Source organism: Patella vulgata, chromosome 2 (genome assembly GCF_932274485.2).
Source record: "Patella vulgata chromosome 2, xgPatVulg1.2, whole genome shotgun sequence".
Taxonomy (NCBI): Eukaryota; Metazoa; Mollusca; class Gastropoda; family Patellidae; genus Patella; species Patella vulgata.
Window position 1 is genome coordinate 3,806,277 of NC_065880.2, and position 22,299 is coordinate 3,828,575.

A 22,299-nucleotide genomic window follows, 5' to 3' on the forward strand; every position below is an offset into this window, starting at 1 on the left:
GTGGTTGTTGTTGGGATAGTGGTTGTTGTTGTCGGAATAGTGGTTGTTGTTGTCGGGATAGTGGTGGTTGTTGTCGGGATAGTGGTGGTTGTTGTCGGGATAGTGGTGGTTGTTGTCGGAATAGTAGTTGTTGTTGTCGGGATAGTGGTGGTTGTTGTCGGGATAGTGGTGGTTGTTGTCGGGATAGCGGTTGTTGTTGTTGGGATAGTGGTTGTTGTTGTCGGAATAGTGGTGGTTGTTGTCGGGATAGTAGTTGTTGTTGTCGGGATAGTAGTTGTTGTGGTCGGGATAGTGGTGGTTGTTGTCGGGATAGTGGTGGTTGTTGTTGGGATAGTGGTTGTTGTTGTCGGAATAGTGGTTGTTGTTGTCGGGATAGTGGTGGTTGTTGTCGGGATAGTGGTGGTTGTTGTCGGGATAGTGGTGGTTGTTGTCGGAATAGTAGTGGTTGTTGTCGGGATAGTGGTGGTTGTTGTCGGGATAGTGGTGGTTGTTGTCGGGATAGTGGTTGTTGTTGTTGGGATAGTGGTTGTTGTTGTCGGAATAGTGGTGGTTGTTGTCGGGGTAGTGGTAGTTGTTGTCGGGATAGTGGTGGTTGTTGTTGGGATAGTGGTTGTTGTTGTCGGAATAGTGGTGGTTGTTGTCGGGATAGTGGTGGTTGTTGTCGGGATAGGGGTCGTTGTTGGTGGGATAGTTGTTGATGTTGTCGGAATAGTGGTTGTTGTTGTCGGGATAGTGGTGGTTGTTGTCGGGATAGTGGTGGTTGTTGTCGGGATAGTGGTGGTTGTTGTCGGAATAGTAGTTGTTGTTGTCGGGATAGTGGTGGTTGTTGTCGGGATAGTGGTGGTTGTTGTCGGGATAGTGGTTGTTGTTGTTGGGGTAGTGGTTGTTGTTGTCGGAATAGTGGTGGTTGTTGTCGGGATAGTAGTTGTTGTTGTCGGGATAGTAGTTGTTGTGGTCGGGATAGTGGTGGTTGTTGTCGGGATAGTGGTGGTTGTTGTTGGGATAGTGGTTGTTGTTGTCGGAATAGTGGTTGTTGTTGTCGGGATAGTGGTGGTTGTTGTCGGGATAGTGGTGGTTGTTGTCGGGATAGTGGTGGTTGTTGTCGGAATAGTAGTTGTTGTTGTCGGGATAGTGGTGGTTGTTGTCGGGATAGTGGTGGTTGTTGTCGGGATAGTGGTTGTTGTTGTTGGGATAGTGGTTGTTGTTGTCGGAATAGTGGTGGTTGTTGTCGGGGTAGTGGTAGTTGTTGTCGGGATAGTAGTTGTTGTGGTCGGGATAGTGGTGGTTGTTGTCGGGATAGTGGTGGTTGTTGTTGGGATAGTGGTTGTTGTTGTCGGAATAGTGGTGGTTGTTGTCGGAATAGTAGTTGTTGTTGTCGGGATAGTGGTGGTTGTTGTCGGGATAGTGGTGGTTGTTGTCGGGATAGTGGTTGTTGTTGTTGGGATAGTGGTTGTTGTTGTCGGAATAGTGGTGGTTGTTGTCGGGGTAGTGGTAGTTGTTGTCGGGATAGTGGTTGTTGTGGTCGGGATAGTGGTAGTTGTTGTCGGGATAGTGGTGGTTGTTGTTGGGATAGTGGTTGTTGTTATCGGAATAGTGGTTGTTGTTGTTGGGATAGTAGTGGTTGTTGTCGGAATAGTGGTGGTTGTTGTCGGGATAGTGGTGGTTGTTGTTGGGATAGTGGTGGTTGTTGTCGGAATAGTGGTTGTTGTTGTAGGGAGAGTGGTGGTTGTTGTCGGAGTAGTGGTAGTTGTTGTCGGGATAGTCGTGGTTGTTGTCGGAATAGTGGTGGTGGTTGTTGGGATAGTGGTTGTTGTGGTAGTTTTGGAAGTTTCTGAAGTACAAATGTAAAGGTAACAGTTACTGAAGGAATAGGGAAGATTGGGACACCTTCAGAAATAACACTTTAAACCCTAGACGAAGAAGATAATTATAACTATATCTTACATGCTTTCGGCAACGTGTAGTTTAAAACTTTCACATATTTGCTAATTGGGTGCTTGTTGTTTCTTCGTTAGTAGTAGCAATAGCGGTAGTAGGGGGCGGAGGAGCAGGATGAGGGTGGGCAGAGAATTGATTGTTCGTTGGGTAGTCATAGTTACGGGAAATTGCAAACGTAGTAATAGTAACAGTCTCTTGGGTCTAGTTGTTGTTACGGTAATAGTTGTTTTCGGCGTTGTGGTTGACTAAGTTCGGTCATGAGCATATTCTGTTCAGTTTAAATAAAGCAATAAGCAATTCGATTTGTCGATACTCTGGAGCTCGATGGCTTCGATTCTATTTGAGTGAGGGTTGAAACTTGATGGATACTTTTTCATTTCACCAATAACCATTTCCTGCTTTTGAATATAATGTTCGGGGGGGGGGGGGGTCACGGTGGCTAAGTGGGTAAGACGCTGGCTCGCTAGCCTGGAAATGGGGTGTTCGATCCCTGCATTGGCCGAAAAAGTTCATCCAGATTTTTCGGCGTGATTTCCAGCTGCTTAGTTGTTCGGCTGGGACGAAAATCGAGGTCCCCTGTACACATTGGCGTGCACGTAAAAGATCCCTTGACAGTTGAAATTCGATACAAGAGTAGTCCGTAGTGCCGCTATCTGGGCAAAATGTCCCTCATTGCACACTGTATGGCACATGCCCGTCTTCATTAGCCCAGTTCGGAGCAGAACAGTAGGACGTTAAACACCATTTCACTTCATTTCATTTCTGATGTATGTGCTTATGGGGAGACATCCTCGGTATCACCAGTGGTCTTATTCCGTCCCGCTCCGTTAATCTCTGGGTTCTGCACAGGGGAGGCACGTACTTGAATTAACTGCCCTTGATGTTTGTGCTATTCTTATCGACCAATAAAATAAAATACATAAAACACGATTGCAGACTTTTTCAACCTGGCACACTATAAGCCAGCACACTATAAAGATATTCGCCACACGATAAGCTATTAGAAATTCGCTGGACGACTGTCATTGCAATCAAATCACATGATTGGTATAGATAATCTGAGCCTACGACAAATAAGATAAATTGAAAGTATAGTCTATTTTTAGTAATTAGGGTACTGTGGACAGCCAAACTATCTGAAGATTTAATACATTTACACACTACAGTCTGCTACCTATACAAGACGTTTTCATAATGTGAGAGGAACCTGCTTCGTGTACAAAGTATAGTAATCTGAAACAAAGTGAATACATTAATATAAACTATATTCATATCTCCACAATACTTTTAAAATCATCTTACCATTACATATCACAGAAGCATCTTCGCTATGGTCACACAAGCCGGAAGTAGAAATATATTGACAAGCCATAAAATACTCTTCTGTTCCTTTACAGATTACATCGGTCACTATGTTGCCAATTCCCTCTCCAAAGTAGGCTTCTCCCTTACTTATGGCTCCTGTCCTAAAATATATTGTTATACACAAGTGATGTTTAATAACCCAACTATTTAATGCATCAAGACCTACACTGAATTAATACAGTTAAAAATAGAAAACTGTTTATTCCTGTACTAAGTCGCGCATCTATTACATTCAAAAAAAGCAATAATTTAATTCAAGCGCAGCTTCAATTATTGTTTTAGGATTATGTATTCCACGTCGTATATTTACCCACTATATCCTAGTTGCTTACAAACCAAAGAAGCATCTTTATCATCCCAATCATCATCACAAACTGTTTTCCATTCTGTTTTATCAAACATTTCCACCCTTCCTTCATGAGGTCCTGCTCCATCTACTAGTCGCAGTGGAACAACTGAAATACCCGATTGATCGACAACAGTAGTTAGACAATGTACCATGTGGCAAATATTGAAACAAGTTATTAATTAAATCGTTTAAGCAGCATTAAGTATTTGAACCATTTACTTTAATATAAAGCATCGGTCGTTCAAATCAAATATCACCCGGAGCAGAAAATGCTCATTATCGAACTTAGTTAAGGTTTTGATGTAATGAACCTGTACATCAAAGTTCACCACCGTCGCCTACTTCGAATCAGAGTTATCGTGCGTGCACTAAAACATCAACAAATCACCGAAAATGTTCATCACCAAACTCAATACCATGTTTTGACAATTATTGGTCAATACAACTGCTAATCCATTCTTAAAGATGGGTTCCCAGAAAAGTATTTATCGGGTGGTTATTTCCAATAAAAGTATGGTAATTTTGGTTTATATAGAAAGTATAGATATCCAATCTTACTAGCAAAATACTGGATTCCCCGAAAAACACTCATGGAGCGTATACAGGACAAAAATGTAAGGGTTCTCCTAATCGACAGCCCGACGATTAGACATTTCTGCACGCGTGATGTCACACGCGAACATTGAGCGCTTGATGTACAAGTTGATACACTTTATGAAGAGTTAGACGTTCAGCACCTTCTGAGATAAAATTGACGGAAAAAGACGCAGGTAGTGGATAATCTGAGAATTTAATAAGGATTCGATATTTGTAATAAATAGTAAGCGATTACAGACAACATCGTCTTATGTATGCAATGAATTCTCCTCTGACTTCCAAGAGAGGTAAGTCACGTGACGTAGACATGACCTGGTTTATCGAATTTTTATTTCAGGACATTCCTTCGCAATTACAATGTTTGAGAAGGATTTGAAGCAAAATTATGACACATTAATTAGTTTGAATATGTTTTTAGTCAATATATACCATTAAATCACCCAGTTTGTACGCGGGAACCCATCTTTAAGCCCTATGGTGAAAACAATCACCAAAGTATTAAAACTTTGCTGGGCGTACATACACACATATGTTTTAAATCTAAGTACTTATAGCTCTATTTAGGCTACATTTAAAAATCTAAATTCAGTTCAATGTTCTTTTATTATAGACGTACATTTACAAACGACCGAGGCGTCAGGTGTGTCACTGCATTCTCCGAATTTGAATTCTGGATCCTTGCAGTCAGTCACGAATGACTCTGTTCCTTTACAATTAATGTTAGATACCAGAACAGGACCTGACCCTTTACCGAAATCAACATTAATATCAGGTTCAACCCCATCATTGCTGTTAAATAAAAAGATGAAAAACACCGTGAAGATTATAAAATTAACATTAATTTCGGAATTATCACAATCGATATTCAATACAAATGAAATGAAATGAAATGGGGTTTAACGCCCTACTGTTCTGCTCCGACTGGGCTAATGAAGACGGGCATACGCCATAAAGTGTGCAATGAGGGAAATTTTGCCCGGGCAGCGGCACTGTGACCTACTCTTATATTGAATTCCAACTGTCAAGGGATCTTTTACGTGTACGCCAATGTATACACGGTACTGCGGGCATTCGTCTCACCCGATTGACTAGATAGTTTCCTTGCCAGGCCCCCGTCCTGCACGACCGACAAAGGAAAACCGTGTCGGAAAATCCCAATGAACTTTTTCGGCCAATGCAGGGATCCTATTCAATAGAAGGGTGATATAGATAGTGCGGAATATCATATCGAGATGCAAACCTAATGACATTTTAATAAAAAAAATGAAACTTTCTGATTAAATATGACTACATCGTAATGTCAAGATATCATCGAAGTAGCGAATGCAACGAATCTTATCTGTAATTTGACGTGGAGTGTAACCTCTTTGATTTAGGACAAAAGAAAATATTGAATTGTTGTATTTAGATCAGTGACGGACACGCTGTATATAATTTAACCGCAATACCTGTTAAATCCTAAATGGCGACATAATACTCGGGCTTCTTCCTGTCCAAAACCATCACTACAAACTCTTCTCAATGAACCGTTTTGCCATACCATCACTCGTCCTCCCATAATGGTATCTCCCCCAACCAATGTAACAACTGCGGACAACAAAATTTTAAAGGGACAATAACATTTGAAAAGGTTTACGTTAGACGTTTCAAACCATTATGTTGACTTTTTCAAAATGTTTAAATTATGTGTGTTAAGATGAAATTTGTATCATCAATTAATTGGAATATTGTAAAATAGTACAATTTGTTGACCAGAATAAAGATTGGGACATATTATTCTGTTACAATAAGAGTGGTATTGGGCCTTTAAGAACTAAAAGAGTTTGGCCATGGATCAAGCGTGCTTATAAATGAAATGGGGTTTAACGTCCTAATTTTGTGCACTGACTGGACTAAAGGTAAGTTCCCATCTTATTTGACAAAATAAACACCCAAATTCGCCAGGAACCGAAAGTGATTGCTTTCATACTATGTGATTTCATTGCTAAGTGTTATTTCAAAATCGTAAGTGAATCTGAAACACTAAATGAATCTGAATTAAACAGATGTATTCGGCTACTTTCAAATGCTTTATAATGATTATAATTATGTGTGAAATATCTGTCCGTATTGTTGTGCTAGTATTATCCCTGTATTTATAGACATGTGTAACATAGGATCAAAGGATCTAATGATAACGAGCACTGTGGATTTGTCTTCGTTATGATGCATGAATAACACATATAAATACTACATGTATCTCCCACTCACAGCTATTAACCAAAGCTGTTTAATATCATGTAATACGTGTATTCTTGTATTATATCCATTTTATGTTAGACCTACCTGTACAAATCACCGACGCATCTTCTCTATGATGACAATTTTCTTCTCCCCATCCCGGATGGGAACATTCAGCTAGTGTCACGTCAGATGCTTGACAATTAACATCATCTAACCAAATTCCACCAGTACCTTGTCCAAACCTTGCTTCGGAGAGCGCAACCGCCCCGATTCTAAAAAAAGGTCCCAAATTAGAATTGTTCAAAATTGATAAATACAAAATCCAAATCGTGTAAGCCTTTCAGACACACACTGTAGTCTTAAATATTCGAAACCACCCTCGACTCCGCTCAATTGTGTTTAAGACACACTCTTCATCTATTGCTGAGGATGGGGGTTTGAGCCATAAGTACTCGAACGTGGAACAGTCTAGGCTCCCCATTTCATCTTAATCCGGCCCTACCATACCTGTATACCAGAGGAATAACACGATTAGACCAACAATTAAGGTTAATATGAATCCAAATTATCATGTTTCACGAACAAGGGTAAGTATACCCTGCTCCATGTTTGTCATTAAGCGTTGCTGTAATACCAAAACAATTAAGAATTTGTAGACCATTTTGAGAGTGTGAAATAGCTTTATTGAACTTTCACTTCCGTTACAATGATACCGCCGATAATTAGGTTTGATAACATAGAGTAGTCTTTTTTTTTACGTATGACCAAAAATACCTAAAAGTAGTGCAGAATATTCAGAGAAACTATATCCTTAATTATATTGAATTATATTTACGGGCTAAATCCAAGTTGTCGACACACAACCGACGCATCTGTATCGTCCCATTCATCATCACAGATTGTCCCCCATCTATTATCATGAAAAACTTCAACTCGTCCTTCGAATGGACCGGATCCTCCAACCAGTCGTATCTGTTTGGATGCTATAAGAAAATAATCAAATCCTTAATGCAACCCGATACAGGCGCACTACACCTAAAGCCTCACAAAACAAATTCCATTAATAATATTTAATACCAGTCTCACAAATTGTATACCAATTAGAGAGAGAGAGAGAGAGAGAGAGAGAGACGGGGTTTAATGTCCACTCGACTGGGTCATTTCGGGACTAACAGATGGTTTAACTTTATTTCAATAATTCGCTTGCGCGTAGGGGTCTTTAGCAGTGGGAGGAGCCGGAGGAAACCCAGGAGGTTGGGCAGGCGACCCTACTCCTTGTCACGTACAACTGGGGAATCGAAACCACGCCAGTTGACTCAATGACAGACCTTCTGATACAGCGCGCAGGTGCTAACCATTCCGCAATCCAACCACCCACAGTGGTATGAGAGTCATGTGAATACTGACATTTCAGAAGAACAAACAAGATTCGTTTTTTCTGTTACTGGTATACCCCTAGCTATCAGTAGAAAAAGGGTCTAGGTTGCAAAATGAAATAATGTGTGGTTCTACAGTTCTGCACCAAGCGAAGCCACAGTGGCTAAGGGGATAAGACGCTGGCTCGCTAGCATGGAGGTCGCGTGTTCCATCCCAGCATTGGACGAGAAACTTCATCGGGATCTTCCGACGTGGTTTCCCCTTGTCCGTGGTGCAGAAAGAAGGGTCTGGCAATTAAGGACAGCTGTCTAGTCGTCCGGATGGAACGATAATGCGAGGTCCCGTGTATACATTGTCAGTTGGAATTCGATATACGAGTAGACCATAGTGCCACTGCCCGGGCAACATTTCCCTCATAACACACTGTATGGCGTATGCCCGTCTTTAGTAGCCCAGTCGGAGCAGAACAATAGGACGTTAAATCTAATTTCATTTCATTTTCATAATAAAGAAAGCCATACGCCATGTAGTGTGCTATGCGGAAACATTGCCCGGATAGTTCTGTGCCGGCTTACTTGTTATTAACGTTCTGCACCACGGACAAGAAGGAAACAGGCTAGCTAATCATGGATATTCTTCTCCACGATCAGACATCCTGGTTACACACTGAGAAGGATTTTTCAATATTTAACATTTTTTGCTCTAACAGTTGCTTAAATTACATTTCCTTTGGACAACTCATATTTAACTTTATGAACCCGTTTACTGATAAACTTGTGTATGCCTCGCTATCAGCAGAAGTATCCCAGAAAATAGCTAAATTTTATTGTCGATAAATAATGAATATTTTGATCCTGAGGCGCGAAATAAGAGTTGTCCATGTGAAATATATTTAAGCATAAGGTATGTGTCCCTGTTGATAAATAAACACAATGTAACATGTGTCTTATCCCCATGGCAACCAAGCTGACAGTTCTCGCTATAATAGTTAAATAATAGATAATGAAAATTTCAGCCAAAGTGCTCCACTCTGATATTAGCTTTTAAATTTTAAGCCTAGCCTTGATCATCATTACTAAAGTCTGTACGATAAAAAACATAGTCTCATTTATCCAGTTTCGGATTTAATCATCAATGAGCGTTGCACAGCAGGTCGGATTCAAATCCAGTGAAAATCCGACACAAAGGACATCGAGAGTTGATTATGGTTTGGATAAGTTAATCAATGTCTAATTAATAGATTATATAACATTTCAGACCTAAGGAAAAACGTGCAATAGGCAGCTATATAGCTGTTGCATAATGTATGTTTAATATATCGCAATATAGTTTTAAACTCCAATAATCAAAGCCTACATGCAATCATAGCAATTTGAAAAATGTAATGGAATTGAAATGAAATGGGGTTTAACAACCTACTTTTCTGCTTCTACTGGGCTAAAAGAGACGGGCTCGTCTTATTTCGAATTCCAACTGTCAATGGATCTTTTACGCGCACGCCAATGTGTACAAAGGACCTCGGTTTTTCGTTCCATCCGAAGGACTATACGTTGTCCCTTGCCAGACCCTCCGTCATTCACCACTGACAATGTGAAACCACACCAGAAAATCCGGATGAACTTTCTCGGCCAAAGCAGGGATCAAACACAGGACATCAAGGTTAGCGAGTCAACGTCCTACTCGCTTAGCCACCGTGGTTCTCATTCGTATAATAAACAACAGGTAATATATATATATATATAGCTGTAGTGAGTTGTTGTTCTAATGTCCAGTATCATATATCATAGTATAAAATATAAAAATAACACCGATTTGCTTCTACATGTTTCAATATATTTTCATCAGAAAGCCATTGATACTAATGGCTTCCTGATGAAAATATATTGAAACATGTAGAAGCAAATCGGTGTTATTTTTATATTTTATACTATGATATATATATATATATATATATATATATATATATATATATATATATATATAGAACTTTGTTTCAGTCGAGAAACTTGTTGAATTGTTTAAATAGACACATCAGACCATCTCTACATATTGGCCAGTCCACCAAAATCATAAAAAACTGATGGGCCGAGAAGTTAGAGACTATGCGTGTCCTGGAACATCAAAATTATCAAAACATTATCGTACTCCAGGGGGAGAAGAGCCCCCCCCCCCTCCCTTCAATCTAGCAAAAAACTTCTTGCTAAGGGACCATCACTTCAAATCCCTTAAAAATGCACCGGGACACATAAACAAGAAACTAATAGTACTTATTCGTGTAGAATAATACACATTCAAAATATTAAAGTGTTTAAAACCTGTAACAAGTGGCTCTATAAGTGGATATAAGTGGATAAGAGGCTGGCTCGCACGCTCCCGGGTTTGGCCGCCGAGAAAGTTCTTCGGGATTTTCCGACGTGGTTTCGCCTTGTCAGTGGTCACACACGGAGGGTCTGACAAGGACAGCTGTCTAGTCGTTCGGGTGGTATGAAAAAGCGAGGCCCCGTGTACACAATGACAGTTGGAATTCGAATTAAGGGCGGGCCTTAGCACCGCTTTCCGGGCAAAATTCCCCTCATAGCACACTGTATGGCTTATACCCATCTTCATTAGCCCAGTCGGAGTAGAACAGTAGGACGTTAAACCCCATCCCATTTTATTTCAAGGTTTCAATAGTGATTAGTATAATTAATTAATCTACACATAGCAAATACAGTATCATAGATTCTTTCTTACCAATTCTCCCAGTCGACACCAATAAATTGACGATCACTATTATAAATAACATCTTCATATCTGATCAGTTAATTAGTTTTAACTCTCAGAATACTAACCCATGAAAATAGAACCTCTACTATATTTGTCAGGGGTCAATGGTACAAAAGGTTCCATTGGATAAATCCAGCATTGTGAGTTTGGTAAAGATTCCATTGGACGAATTACATGTCAATTGTCAAGGATGCGTTTTCCATTATATGCACTTATACCCACTTCATACATGCGTATGTATTTCCGTGTATTTTTCCGGCAATTCATATTCAAAATATGAAATCATTACATGCATTAACTGTCAATCTCTTTGATCTTTGGGGTATAATCTATGCCCGGAATAACTTGCGGTCTGAAAGTCGGGGCGACTTTGTATATATACAGGGAAATTTTGGGTTATTCTTCTGAAATTTCTTCTTTAAACCTGCAACGGGTTATTCTTCCAGGATATGTTTTTTTTCCATAAGAAAACATGATATAAGGTTTTTTCATACGGGAATTCTGGGATATTCCCTTCTTGCGTACATGTAAACATAGACGGTTTATAAGCAAGATAAAGTCCTCGAATTCGGTTATGCTGGGGAAGAAAGACTTCAGAAAAAATCCTCGACAGAAAAACCTCGGCCTGCCCGCCTCGGGTTATTTTCTTCAGTCTTTCTTTCCCCAGCGTAACCTCAGTCTCGTGCTTTACCCTACACGTGCGCTAACCTGGAAGTCACGTGTTCTATCCCGGTATTAGCCGAGAAAGTTTATTGGAATTTTCCGGCGTATTTCGTCCTTGTCAGTTGAGTAGGACGGAGGGCTTGGCAAGGAAAATCGTATAGTCGTTCGGATTGAAAAACAAAGTCTCGTGTACTCATTGGCGGGCACGTAGTAAAACCTATGACAGTTGGAAAATGAAATGAAATGAAATGGGGTTTAACGTCCTACTGTTCTGCTCCTATGCTGGGCTAATGATAACGGCCATACGCCATATAGTGTGCTATGAGGGAAATTTTGCCCGGGCAGCGGCACTACCGCCTACTCTTATATCGAATTCCAACTGCCAAGGGATCTTTTACGTGCATTCTAATGTATACACGGGACCTGTCTTGGACGGTCTGGTTTTTGTCATATCAAATAAATATGGTTGAACGCTCTACTTTTCGACACAAAATGGGCTAGGTCATGTAATTGTGCAGGGCAAGGCGGGTAGTCGTTTGGATGGTATACAAAACACCGTGTATTCGGTTGATGCAGGATAACTGAAGCGATGAGGAGGGGGGGGGGGGGGCGCGCGTGTAATTATTTTTTGACGTTTTCTAGTGTCTGTCTCCTGGCAAATAACACAACGAATTCGATGAAAGGTGTAATGTTTTTATCATATGTCATAATGTAACAATCTTATTTCCATTTAGGCGTAACTATGATTTCTCCTAAACACCAAATATTTTCAACAAAGGGATATAAGAAAAGAAAGGCAAAATATACTGATTGCACGTTTATTATATGATAAAAGTTGAGGATTATACATACCTGGAGCCTTTAAAGGGACAATAACACTCTTGCTGGCTTGACAGCTCCAGAAAATAAAAAATAGCCTTATTCTAAGTACTATATGTTTAAGTGTCCTACCTGTTGTGTAAATTATCCATTACATCCTATTTTACTTGTCCAGAGGGTTCAAAAATATTTTTAAATCCAAGTCACATTTGGAAAGCTTTACGTCAGGCTTTTCAAATCATTTAGTTGAATTTTTCCAATTTTTTAAATTAGGCGTGTTAAGATGAAATGTATATCACCAATTAATTGGAATATTGTAAAATAGTACAATTTGTTGACCAGAATAAAGATTGGGACATATTATTCAGTTACAACAAGAGTGGTATTGAGCCTTTAACATTCTGGTAACGTGCGCACACGTCGTGATTCGCTATTATCGTCAACAATCAAACAAGGTATGAGTACATTTATTTACCGCTTTTTATAAGGTCGGGTGTTCGTTCGATCACTGCATTGACCGAGAAAGTTCATCAGGATTTTTCGGCGTGGTTCCCCCTTGTCAGTGGTGCAGGACGGATAAGGACAGCTGTCTAGTCGTTTGGATGGGACGAAGGACTGAGGTCCCTTCACCCATGTACACATTGGCGTGCACGTAAAAGATTCTTTCACGGTTGGAATTCGATATAAGAGTAGGCCGTAGTGACGCTGTCCGGGCAAAATTTCCCTCATGTCCGTCTTCATTAGCCCTGTTCGGAGCAGAGCAGTAGGACGCTAAACCCTATTTCATTTCATTTTATAAACTCAACAGCCGAGCGGATCGCGTCAAGTATTATGCTCTTCGAAACCAGCCCACGTAGCGAGTCATTTTGTTTCTTACTTAAAATTCCCATATACTGAATATAAACAGCTTAGAAAAACACAGTAGAACCAGAAGCATTAAATGAGGATACATAAATGAAGAATAGGAAAAATGTATTTTTTCTTTCATAATTGCCAAATACTTTGAAGACATGGTGTATATATCCAAATACGCTGGACATTACCCTAATTGGTTGAGGAATCCCGGTTGGCTTTCTAATTGAATTGGAGAAAATCGGTGAGTGTAAGCACACTTCAAGATCCGGCGTTGTAGTTGGATTTCTTAATTAAATGTAAAAATAACAATTTTAATAAATTGTAAAATGTACTAACGACGTGTACAAAATTATATATCGCACTTAACTAAAATACCGATGACGTCCATCAGCTTTAAATAACCAATTTATTTTAATCGAAATGTGTGTTAGTCATCACCAGTTCGTGCATATTGACTCTCGTATACTTGAAGTACAGGGAAGTATATCATAGTTAATCGTGTCGTCGTGTTTGATGTATGTCTATAAAGAGGAAGAAGGCTATATATATTACGGTAGATAAATATATAAACAAGTAAACAATACACCAATTTAAAAAAAAAATTACGCACCATCAAATCATAAGCAATTACTATGGTTTATTTCACTGCGACGTTTTATCAACATTTCACAAGTCGTTATCAAGCATATAACACAAATAAATAAAATGAAAAAAATATGGTTATATATATATATATATATACAAGAGCCGTGGGAACCCTCCACTCTGTTACGTGTACGTATATACCTATCTTCACATTTACATATTCGATTTATAAGGTTGACAGCCACATCTCCATATTGTTTATGTCGGATATATTCTGTAAATAGCATTGATTATGTTCCAATTACTAAATGCCATTTAAAGAATATATCCGACATTGGAGGGTTCGCACTGCTGCTCTTGTATATATATAATGCGATCCGGTGCCATTTGTAACAAGGGACTCGAAAAACGAGGTTAGACATATTCCACAAGTCTTGTCAAACGGTGACGTCATATTCTTATCTGAAGAGCATGCGCAATAAACACTATCGGTGTAGACTGGAATAACCAGATGCTAGTGACTGCCATTCGATTGAGACCCCTGGATTATTTCGCCGAACATAACTGACTTGAAATTAGATTAAAAACGGAAACGATTGAACGTAAATCAATTTATATACATTCGTATTACATTATTATATGCGTTGCGACCCATTTATGTCAATTTCTAGGACCCAAATATTAGCGATTTAGCTCCTTTAAATTACACTGATTTTAAGTTTCACTGATTTTAAATGTTTTATCTAGTCAATTTAAAGAAATTTCTATTTTCGAAAAATTGATGATACAATTAATGATTGACGACCCAATCCGGAATGGCTCCAGACCAAAAAAATTGTGGAATTTCAGGCATTTATTTTGCCGGCTAGAAGGCAAAAGGGTTTTATCTTCCAAATTACTATATAATTTAAATTTAAATTTTTCACTTTACCCGTCTGCACAAAAAATCTGATTTTTAAAAGCGTATGCAAGTTAAATATTTAATAGCGCTTTTATCTGGTGTATCTTTCATTTCATTTTCTAATGTGCGCTTTTTGTTGTATAATAATAATAATAATAATAATAATAGTTTGTTCAGCTATACTTGTCGCAACTTTATCTATATACGGCTTTGGTTCCTCCTTGTCAGTGATGCAGCACGGGGGGCCTGACAAGGACAGCTGTCTAGTCCTTCGAATGAGACGAAAACCCGAGGTCCCGTGTATACATTGGAATGCACGTAAAAGATTCCTTGGCAGTTGGAAATCGATATAACGATATAAGAGTAGGCGATAGTGCCGATGCCCGGGCAAAATTTCCCTCATAGCACACTGTATGGCGCATGCCCGTCTTCATTAGCCCAGCATAGGAGCAGAACAGTAGGACGTTAAACCCCATTTCATTTCATTTCATTTCATGTTCCAATAACTAATTGCCATTTAAAATGAAATGAAATGAAATGGGGTTTTAACGTTTTACTGTTCTGCTCCTATACTGGGCTAATGAAGACGGGCATAAGCCATACAGTGTGCTATGAGGGAAATTTTGCCCGGGCAGTGGCACTATCGCCTACTCTTATATCGAATTCCAACTGCCAAGGGATCTTTAATTGCCATTTAAAGAATATCAAATCATAAGCTAGCTGTTTGTTCCTTCGCGGACGTCTACATATGTTATACTGTATATAAATAAGTATACATTAACCATGCAGTTTATAAATATGTACAATAACAGATTACCATTACAATTAATTTTATAGAAATAATGAGATGAAACGAATGGGGTCAACCGGTTATGCACTCGCATCCTGGTTATTGTTCTCATGGTTGGAATAGTCAAACATGGCGACCATCAAATGTAAAAGGATTAAAACTATTGTCCGCTTCACAGAAATATGAAATGAAAGGAAATGAAATTGGGTTTAACGTCCTACTGTTTTGAACCGAACTGGGCTGATGAAGACGGACATATAGTGTGCTATAAGTGAAATTTTGCCCGGATAGCGGAACTACTACCTACTCTTATATCGAATTCCAACTGTCAAGGGATCTTTTATGTACACACAAATGTGCACACGTGACCTCGGTTTTTCGTCTTATCCGAATGACTAAACAGCTGTCCTTGTCAGCCTTCCGTCCTGCATCTCTGATAAGGGGAACCACGCCCACAGAAATATGGTTCACAACAAAAGTCAAACACGACAAAAATACATAGAGGATATTTGTCGTTTTAGAGTGAATAACATATTTTATTTCATCGAGAAGCAAGAAAACTTATATTTTCACAATATAAACGTTTTCTTGCTTAGAGATGAAATAAAATATGTTATTCACGACAAAACGACACATGTTCTATTTATTTTATGATTTTACAATCATTTTAGGTAAAAACAACCTAGCCAGTGGAATAACACTGTCATTTCACTGATAAAAAGCGGTATTCCACTACTGATCATAAAATAAAACTTTATATTATATAGTTTACTATGTTTACAATAATCTAATAGAAATAGACAAAAAATATCAAAAACAGATCATAAACCACCAAAATGTGAAATCGCATCGCCATGAATATTCAATAGCACTTTTTATTCCCGTCAACACGGTGTTCAACTCTTCTGTACTTTTGTCTTAGAAATAAATCGTACACGAACGAGCGCATTTGAAAGTTTTAAAGATAATGTTGTAATTGGAGTGATAAATATCCTTATACGGTGATATTGAGTTTCTAATCATATATTTGATTGATTCGAGAGTAAATATTGAAATCGAGATAATAATAAGTGAGTAATATTTAAGATACTAAGTTAACCGATGACACCTTTCTACCTATAACCTACATTACCCCAAAGACTTGAAAAAAGGGCATAAGAGGAGGACAATCCTTACATCAAACAACAATCTCCGGACGAAATTGGGCAATGTTCACTGCATTAAATCACAACGACAGCTACCTAATCTGAAACTCCTTCAAATCGAAGCAAAATTCAGTTCATCTATCACAATGACCGGGTTTTATGTAATCTAAATGCCCCGATCTTTCATGTGACACAACGACAGTGTTAATTGTGAGACACAAAAAAAACCTTATATTATATCCTGGCTTATAATTGTCGTCACTATTTTACATCGTTGAAACGAGCACACATAATAAAGTACGCAACCATCAACTACACCGGTAAAAATTTTAAGCCACTTTACACGTTTTGGGGGGGCAACTTTGCTGCCACCAATTTTAGTGTAAAATAAATAACACTTTACTTGTGTAAAGCGATACCTTGAATGGAGTATTATTAACACCATAGATAATGCAATCTAGACACTTGCGTTGGTGGTGTGTGAGCATACACACTCACAGTGTCTTTCATACGGTATTCCGTATATGGTGTTTTGTCCATGAAAATACACCCCAACCCCTGCTAGGTTTACACTGTAACTAGAGAAAGCATATCCTTCAATACTGTTTGAATTGCATTTGAATGCATATGGCTTCATATCAAGATCAAAGGTCACTGTTCTCCTAATTTATGGTTTCATTCAATGTTTTGATTGTACATTGTATATATATTTCGTTCCTTCTGTCTGTATCAGTATTTTGCTTGATAACGACAAGAGAATCATTGTTGAAACGTAGCTTTATAGAAATATAGTAATTGTTATCCATATAACTGTTGTGTTTATTTTCATATCCTTCAAATCATGTAACATTACACTACTTTGAAGGTAAACAGCTCATTACACTTATCTTAACTCCTCTTAATTTGCACTGGATGAGGTGTAGGTTAACACTTTTTATATGTTAAAATAACACACAACAGGGAGTAGAACCTTACACTTTTACTATCACTTCACTTCAACAGGTGCTTTTCAAACCCCACAAACCCCTTTGCTGCCACCCGAAGAGGTTTAATGTGCACTTTACATAATAATAATAATAATTTTATTTTAATCAGTGTCACCATCTTTACAAAAATACATTGCACAAATACATAGAAACAAAATTATTAAGATGCCAGCCGATAACGACTTATGAGACACTATACATATGCAAAACAATTAAAACATTCAACAGTATAGGTTAAAAAATGATAAATAGCAATAAAAGTGAGACACATACAATACAAATAACTACGTAAACGTTTAGGTTAAAAGAGCATTTTTCCTCTGTTCAAACATTCTATATATACAAGATGCAAAATGAGGTAAAATATCAGTAGTATTCATTAAGAAGTACATTTTATTTACATTATCATACAGGTTAAAAGTTGGTTCAATTTGGCAGGCTCTGGTACATATTGATTGTCTTATATCGTTATAAAAATCACAATTAAAAACAAAATGTTCTTCATCCTCAACTTGTCTATCATTACAAAATATACATATTCTTTCATACACGGGCTCGGGTGGTTTTGAAAAACGTCCAGTTTCAATTCTGAGGGGAAGTGATCCAGCTCTTAATTTTGACAAAACTCGTCTGTGTGACCTATTCTTAACTACTTGAACAAACGGTTCCGTACCAAACAATGTTTTATATTTACGATATGATCTCAGTTTATGCCATTTAGACAAGTCTTATCATCCCATAAGCTCTGTGACCAATGATCTATATCCTTTTCGGATAACTTTGTTTTAACATTATTGAGGCACACAATATCATTTTCATTGACTAAAACATCTAGCTCCTCACCTAACTTCAAAACCCGATAATCCCATGATGTTTTACGCCTAATGCTTCACTTATGCACATCTTTACATAAGTTTCTTCCCTTTAGTTTAATTCTATTCCAGTAGCGAAATAGTTCTATTTTCAGAATGGTATCCCCCTGTAACCAGCCCATATCCCCCCGAGAAGCTATGTTGCTGCTCCGTTTAGTTAAACCCAAATAAAATTTACAGGCATTATTGTTAAGCACATTAATACATCTATGGGTATTGATTCCCCATATTCCAGATGCATATGTAAGGATAGGTAATACAAGGGCTTCATATAACTTATTATATACATTCAAATTAAAGCCACCAAATTGAGTGAACTTTGTTTTTATCACAGCTAATGCCCTATTTGCTGATTTTGAGAGTTCTTTTGCATTAAATGAGTAGTCACAGAATTCATTGAGCCATATACCTAAGTATTTATATTCACTGGTGTATACGATATTTAAGTTATCACAATAAAATTTAACAGTGCACCTGTTGACACTAGGATTACGGAAATGGACAATTTTAGTTTTATCTTCATTTATGACTAACCTCCACTTACGACACCAATTGCGTAATACATCTAACAGTCGTTGTAGTTTGTTTTCATCTGGTGCTAAAAGAACTATATCATCTGCATATAATAATGCAGAGATCATTTTACTATCGATATCTAGACCACATTCAATAGCATTCAGTTCCTTAACTAAATCATTTACATATATAGAAAATAATGTTGGTGATAAAACACAACCCTGTTTGACACCTTGAGTTACTTGAAACCATTCAGTTAATGAAGAGTTCACTTTAACGGAACAAGACACATTCTCATAAAGTGATACTATACCATCCAGAAATTTACCATGAATACCTAGAGTTTTTAATTTAAACAACAAACAGGATCTATTCAAACCATCGAAAGCTTTTTTGCAGTCAACAAAGCAGGCAAATTTTTGCTGTTTGACTGATTTTCTATTGTTTATAATACTGTTCAACACATAAATGTGGTCGACACAATTTCTTTCTTTACGAAAACCGTTTTGTTCCTCTGCCAGGACGTCATTATCCTCTAACCACTGTGACAGTCTTCTATTCAGGATGTGTGTGTATACTTTGCTTGGGATAGATAATAAAGTGATTACCATACGTTGAGATAAGCATGTCCTGTTGTGCTTGGTATTGACGTTTATATCTACGATTAGTCTTATCAAAAGTTTTTCTTTTCACACAGAATTCTGTTCGAAGTTTCCTCCATGAACCATGCTCAGTGCAGTTTAACCATGCCTTCTCTTTTTTACATACAATGTCCCACAGAGTGGATAGTTCCTCGTTCCAATACGGCTTAGATAAACACTTCCGTCTTTTTGTCGTAGCTGGTCCGGACGGTATCTTACGAAATGGCACGGCACGATTTTGTAACTCTGTTTCTATAATCTCTATAAACTTAGCATATGCAGTGTTTATGTTTTGAGTTTCATTCAGGTCTGTTTAAAGATCATTAATCCGTTCGGACAAAGCTTCTGCCGTTTTAAGAAAATCACTAGGTATCTTTCTCGTGTCATACCAATTATTATTACTGGCTGTTTTATTGGTACATGTCTCCGAATCCAGAATTTGTACATCTATTGTCCACATGATGGGCCCATGGTCTGGCACTGATTTTTCAAATTGTATCCCGCTCCGGTTTATGAGGTCTGACATGAGAAATATGTTGCAAGATTTACACCTAGATAACTGTTCGTTTGCTGTTAGTGCATAGTCAACCACCGACTTGCCCCGTTTTGATACACATGAAAAGTTATTTGAACCAATTTCACCATAAACTCGTCCATTTAACATACACATATTGCAACTTGTCAAAAAGTCAATCAGTTTTTCGCCATATCCGTTACTTGTGTGGTCTAAGATATCCCTCGATGGTATACCATCCACTCCTGCAATGAAGTCTTGTTCTTCACCACATCTAGAATTGAAGTCGCCCACAATATATAATAATCCTTCATTTTGGAAACAATATGTCTGTTGTAAGAGGTCATCAAAAAATTCATCAGCGTTACGATTCCTAATTTCCGGTGGGAGATAACACGAACAAATACAAATGTCACATTCGCTAAGAAATTTATGACGAAATTTTAGCCATAGGATATCTTCTTTAGAGTCGTCTAAAACGTTCACATCATAAACTTCGAATAATTCCAATTTTACCAATACACCTACACCCCCCGAGCCTCTTTTAGCATTTTTATGCAACGCATTTCTATTTCGCCCATACCACTCGTAACCTGGAACATTGAGTTTATCGTTTCCCTTTAAAAATGTCTCACACAAACATAAAATGTCAAAGTTTAAAAAGTTGAGGATTGAAGTGCGAATACTGTAGTTGTCAGAACGATCGTCACGTGACCACCCATTCACGTTCCATGTACCGAGCCTGACGTTGTCCTATCTTCTTGCGTTAACACCTTTCACATTTCTTGTTATTCTGCCTCTCACAATTTTATAATCCCGATCACCACCGACTATCTTCAAAATGTTCATTAAATTAGAGTTATTTGTTCTCACAGCACTTGGTAAGTCATGTTCAATATACACCCTATAGAAATTCTTAGTATCTTTCAGTCCCGATTTTGCCTTCATAATTCTCATCTTCTGATCTGTTGTCTCTATTGTAGCTATTATAGCGCTGATTCGGTTGCTGTTCATCTGGGTTGGTATTCGTGATGCTTTGGTTACTTTAATATCAGTTAATCCCAGGGCTTCAACAAACAGGCGATCAACAGTGTTCACTACTAAGTCTTCATCGCTCTCTTCACCTTGACAGGGCAACAGATTCTTAATCACCACATTCAGTTTACGTTCATTTATTACGTCATTATCACCCGAATTTCTAGCCACTTTTAAATCTTCCAAATCCTTTTCTAAATGTTTTATGTCCCTAGTAATTCCCTCTCTGATAGTCTTAGCTTCTTTTAACGCACCACATTCGCGATCACCACAGTCTATACTTTGTATTCTGCTTTCGATATCTAACTTGGTCTTAGTCATTTCTTCTTTTATTTCACCCTTGAGCTTTAGTGAGAGGTTATCACTGATTTCCAATTCCATATTAGCAAATTCAGTTTTTAATTTCCTATCTATCACTTCTTCAATTTTCTGTTCTATTTTTGTTATATTATTATTAATCGTAGTCATTTCACTGTGCGTATCACTCATATGTCCCGTTAAATTACCTATCATTTCAATTATCTGATCGAACCTCGGATCGTCATTTTTTGTCGTTTTGGCCTTTTTTACCTGCTGTTCATCCACGTCTATATCTTCATCTACATCTCCGTTTATTCCACGTTTAAAGCTATGAGTTCTGACCCTAAATGGCTCCGATTTCTGCTTTTCGATTGAATCACAATGTATCGGGGCTGGTGTAGCCACTGTGCTGTTTTTAGATGCCATCACTTCGTGAACGTATTCTTCCGACGATGTCTTACTCAATAAACCACTTATTGTTAAATCCATTTAAAGTCACCGTGTATCCGCAACTAGAAGAAAACACCCAAACGGACAAGTAAATCTGATATGTCTTTCTAAAACTCCTGGTATAGAAGACAATCTCCTAAAATCTCAACTTCTGATAGTGTTCACTGAAGCGTGGAGCGCTCCACCGATAGACGTCTTGTCAGTTCAACCTACTGGCTAGTTACAATAAGTTTGATGTACAGTAACACCTAAATAAGGTTTAACAAAATAAAGTTGTCAGATCTATGAAAACTTATAATGATCCACACTGATAAAATCATGTTGAAGTCCTGATCATATGAGTATCTATATAAATATAGAGATTTTACCTTTTAAGGAAACAAAAAGGATTATATATAAGATACAGAAAATAGTTTATTATAAATTTGCTTTTGATAATACAAATTATTAGAAATAATACTGCCAATAAGAAAGTTGTGACATCATTTTAGTCCCTCTGCTGAAGGACTAAAATGATGTCATGATTTTCTAAATGGTGGAAAATTACGACTGCTCGCGGAGAACGGCGGAAATCGCTAACTTGGAAATTTACCTGTTGGAGACAACATTGAC

General features: G+C 38.0%; 1 protein-coding gene across 1 annotated transcript; it reads left to right on the forward strand.

The window, feature by feature from the left end:
* Positions 1-6,522, forward strand: LOC130010776 (uncharacterized; the record flags this gene model as incomplete). Its single annotated transcript, XM_056098793.1, has 3 exons — positions 1-123; positions 625-1,332; positions 6,502-6,522. Coding segments are annotated over 3 exons (852 nt in total), but the record flags the coding sequence as incomplete, so codon positions are not given.
* Between the last annotated feature and the right edge of the window lie 15,777 nt (positions 6,523-22,299).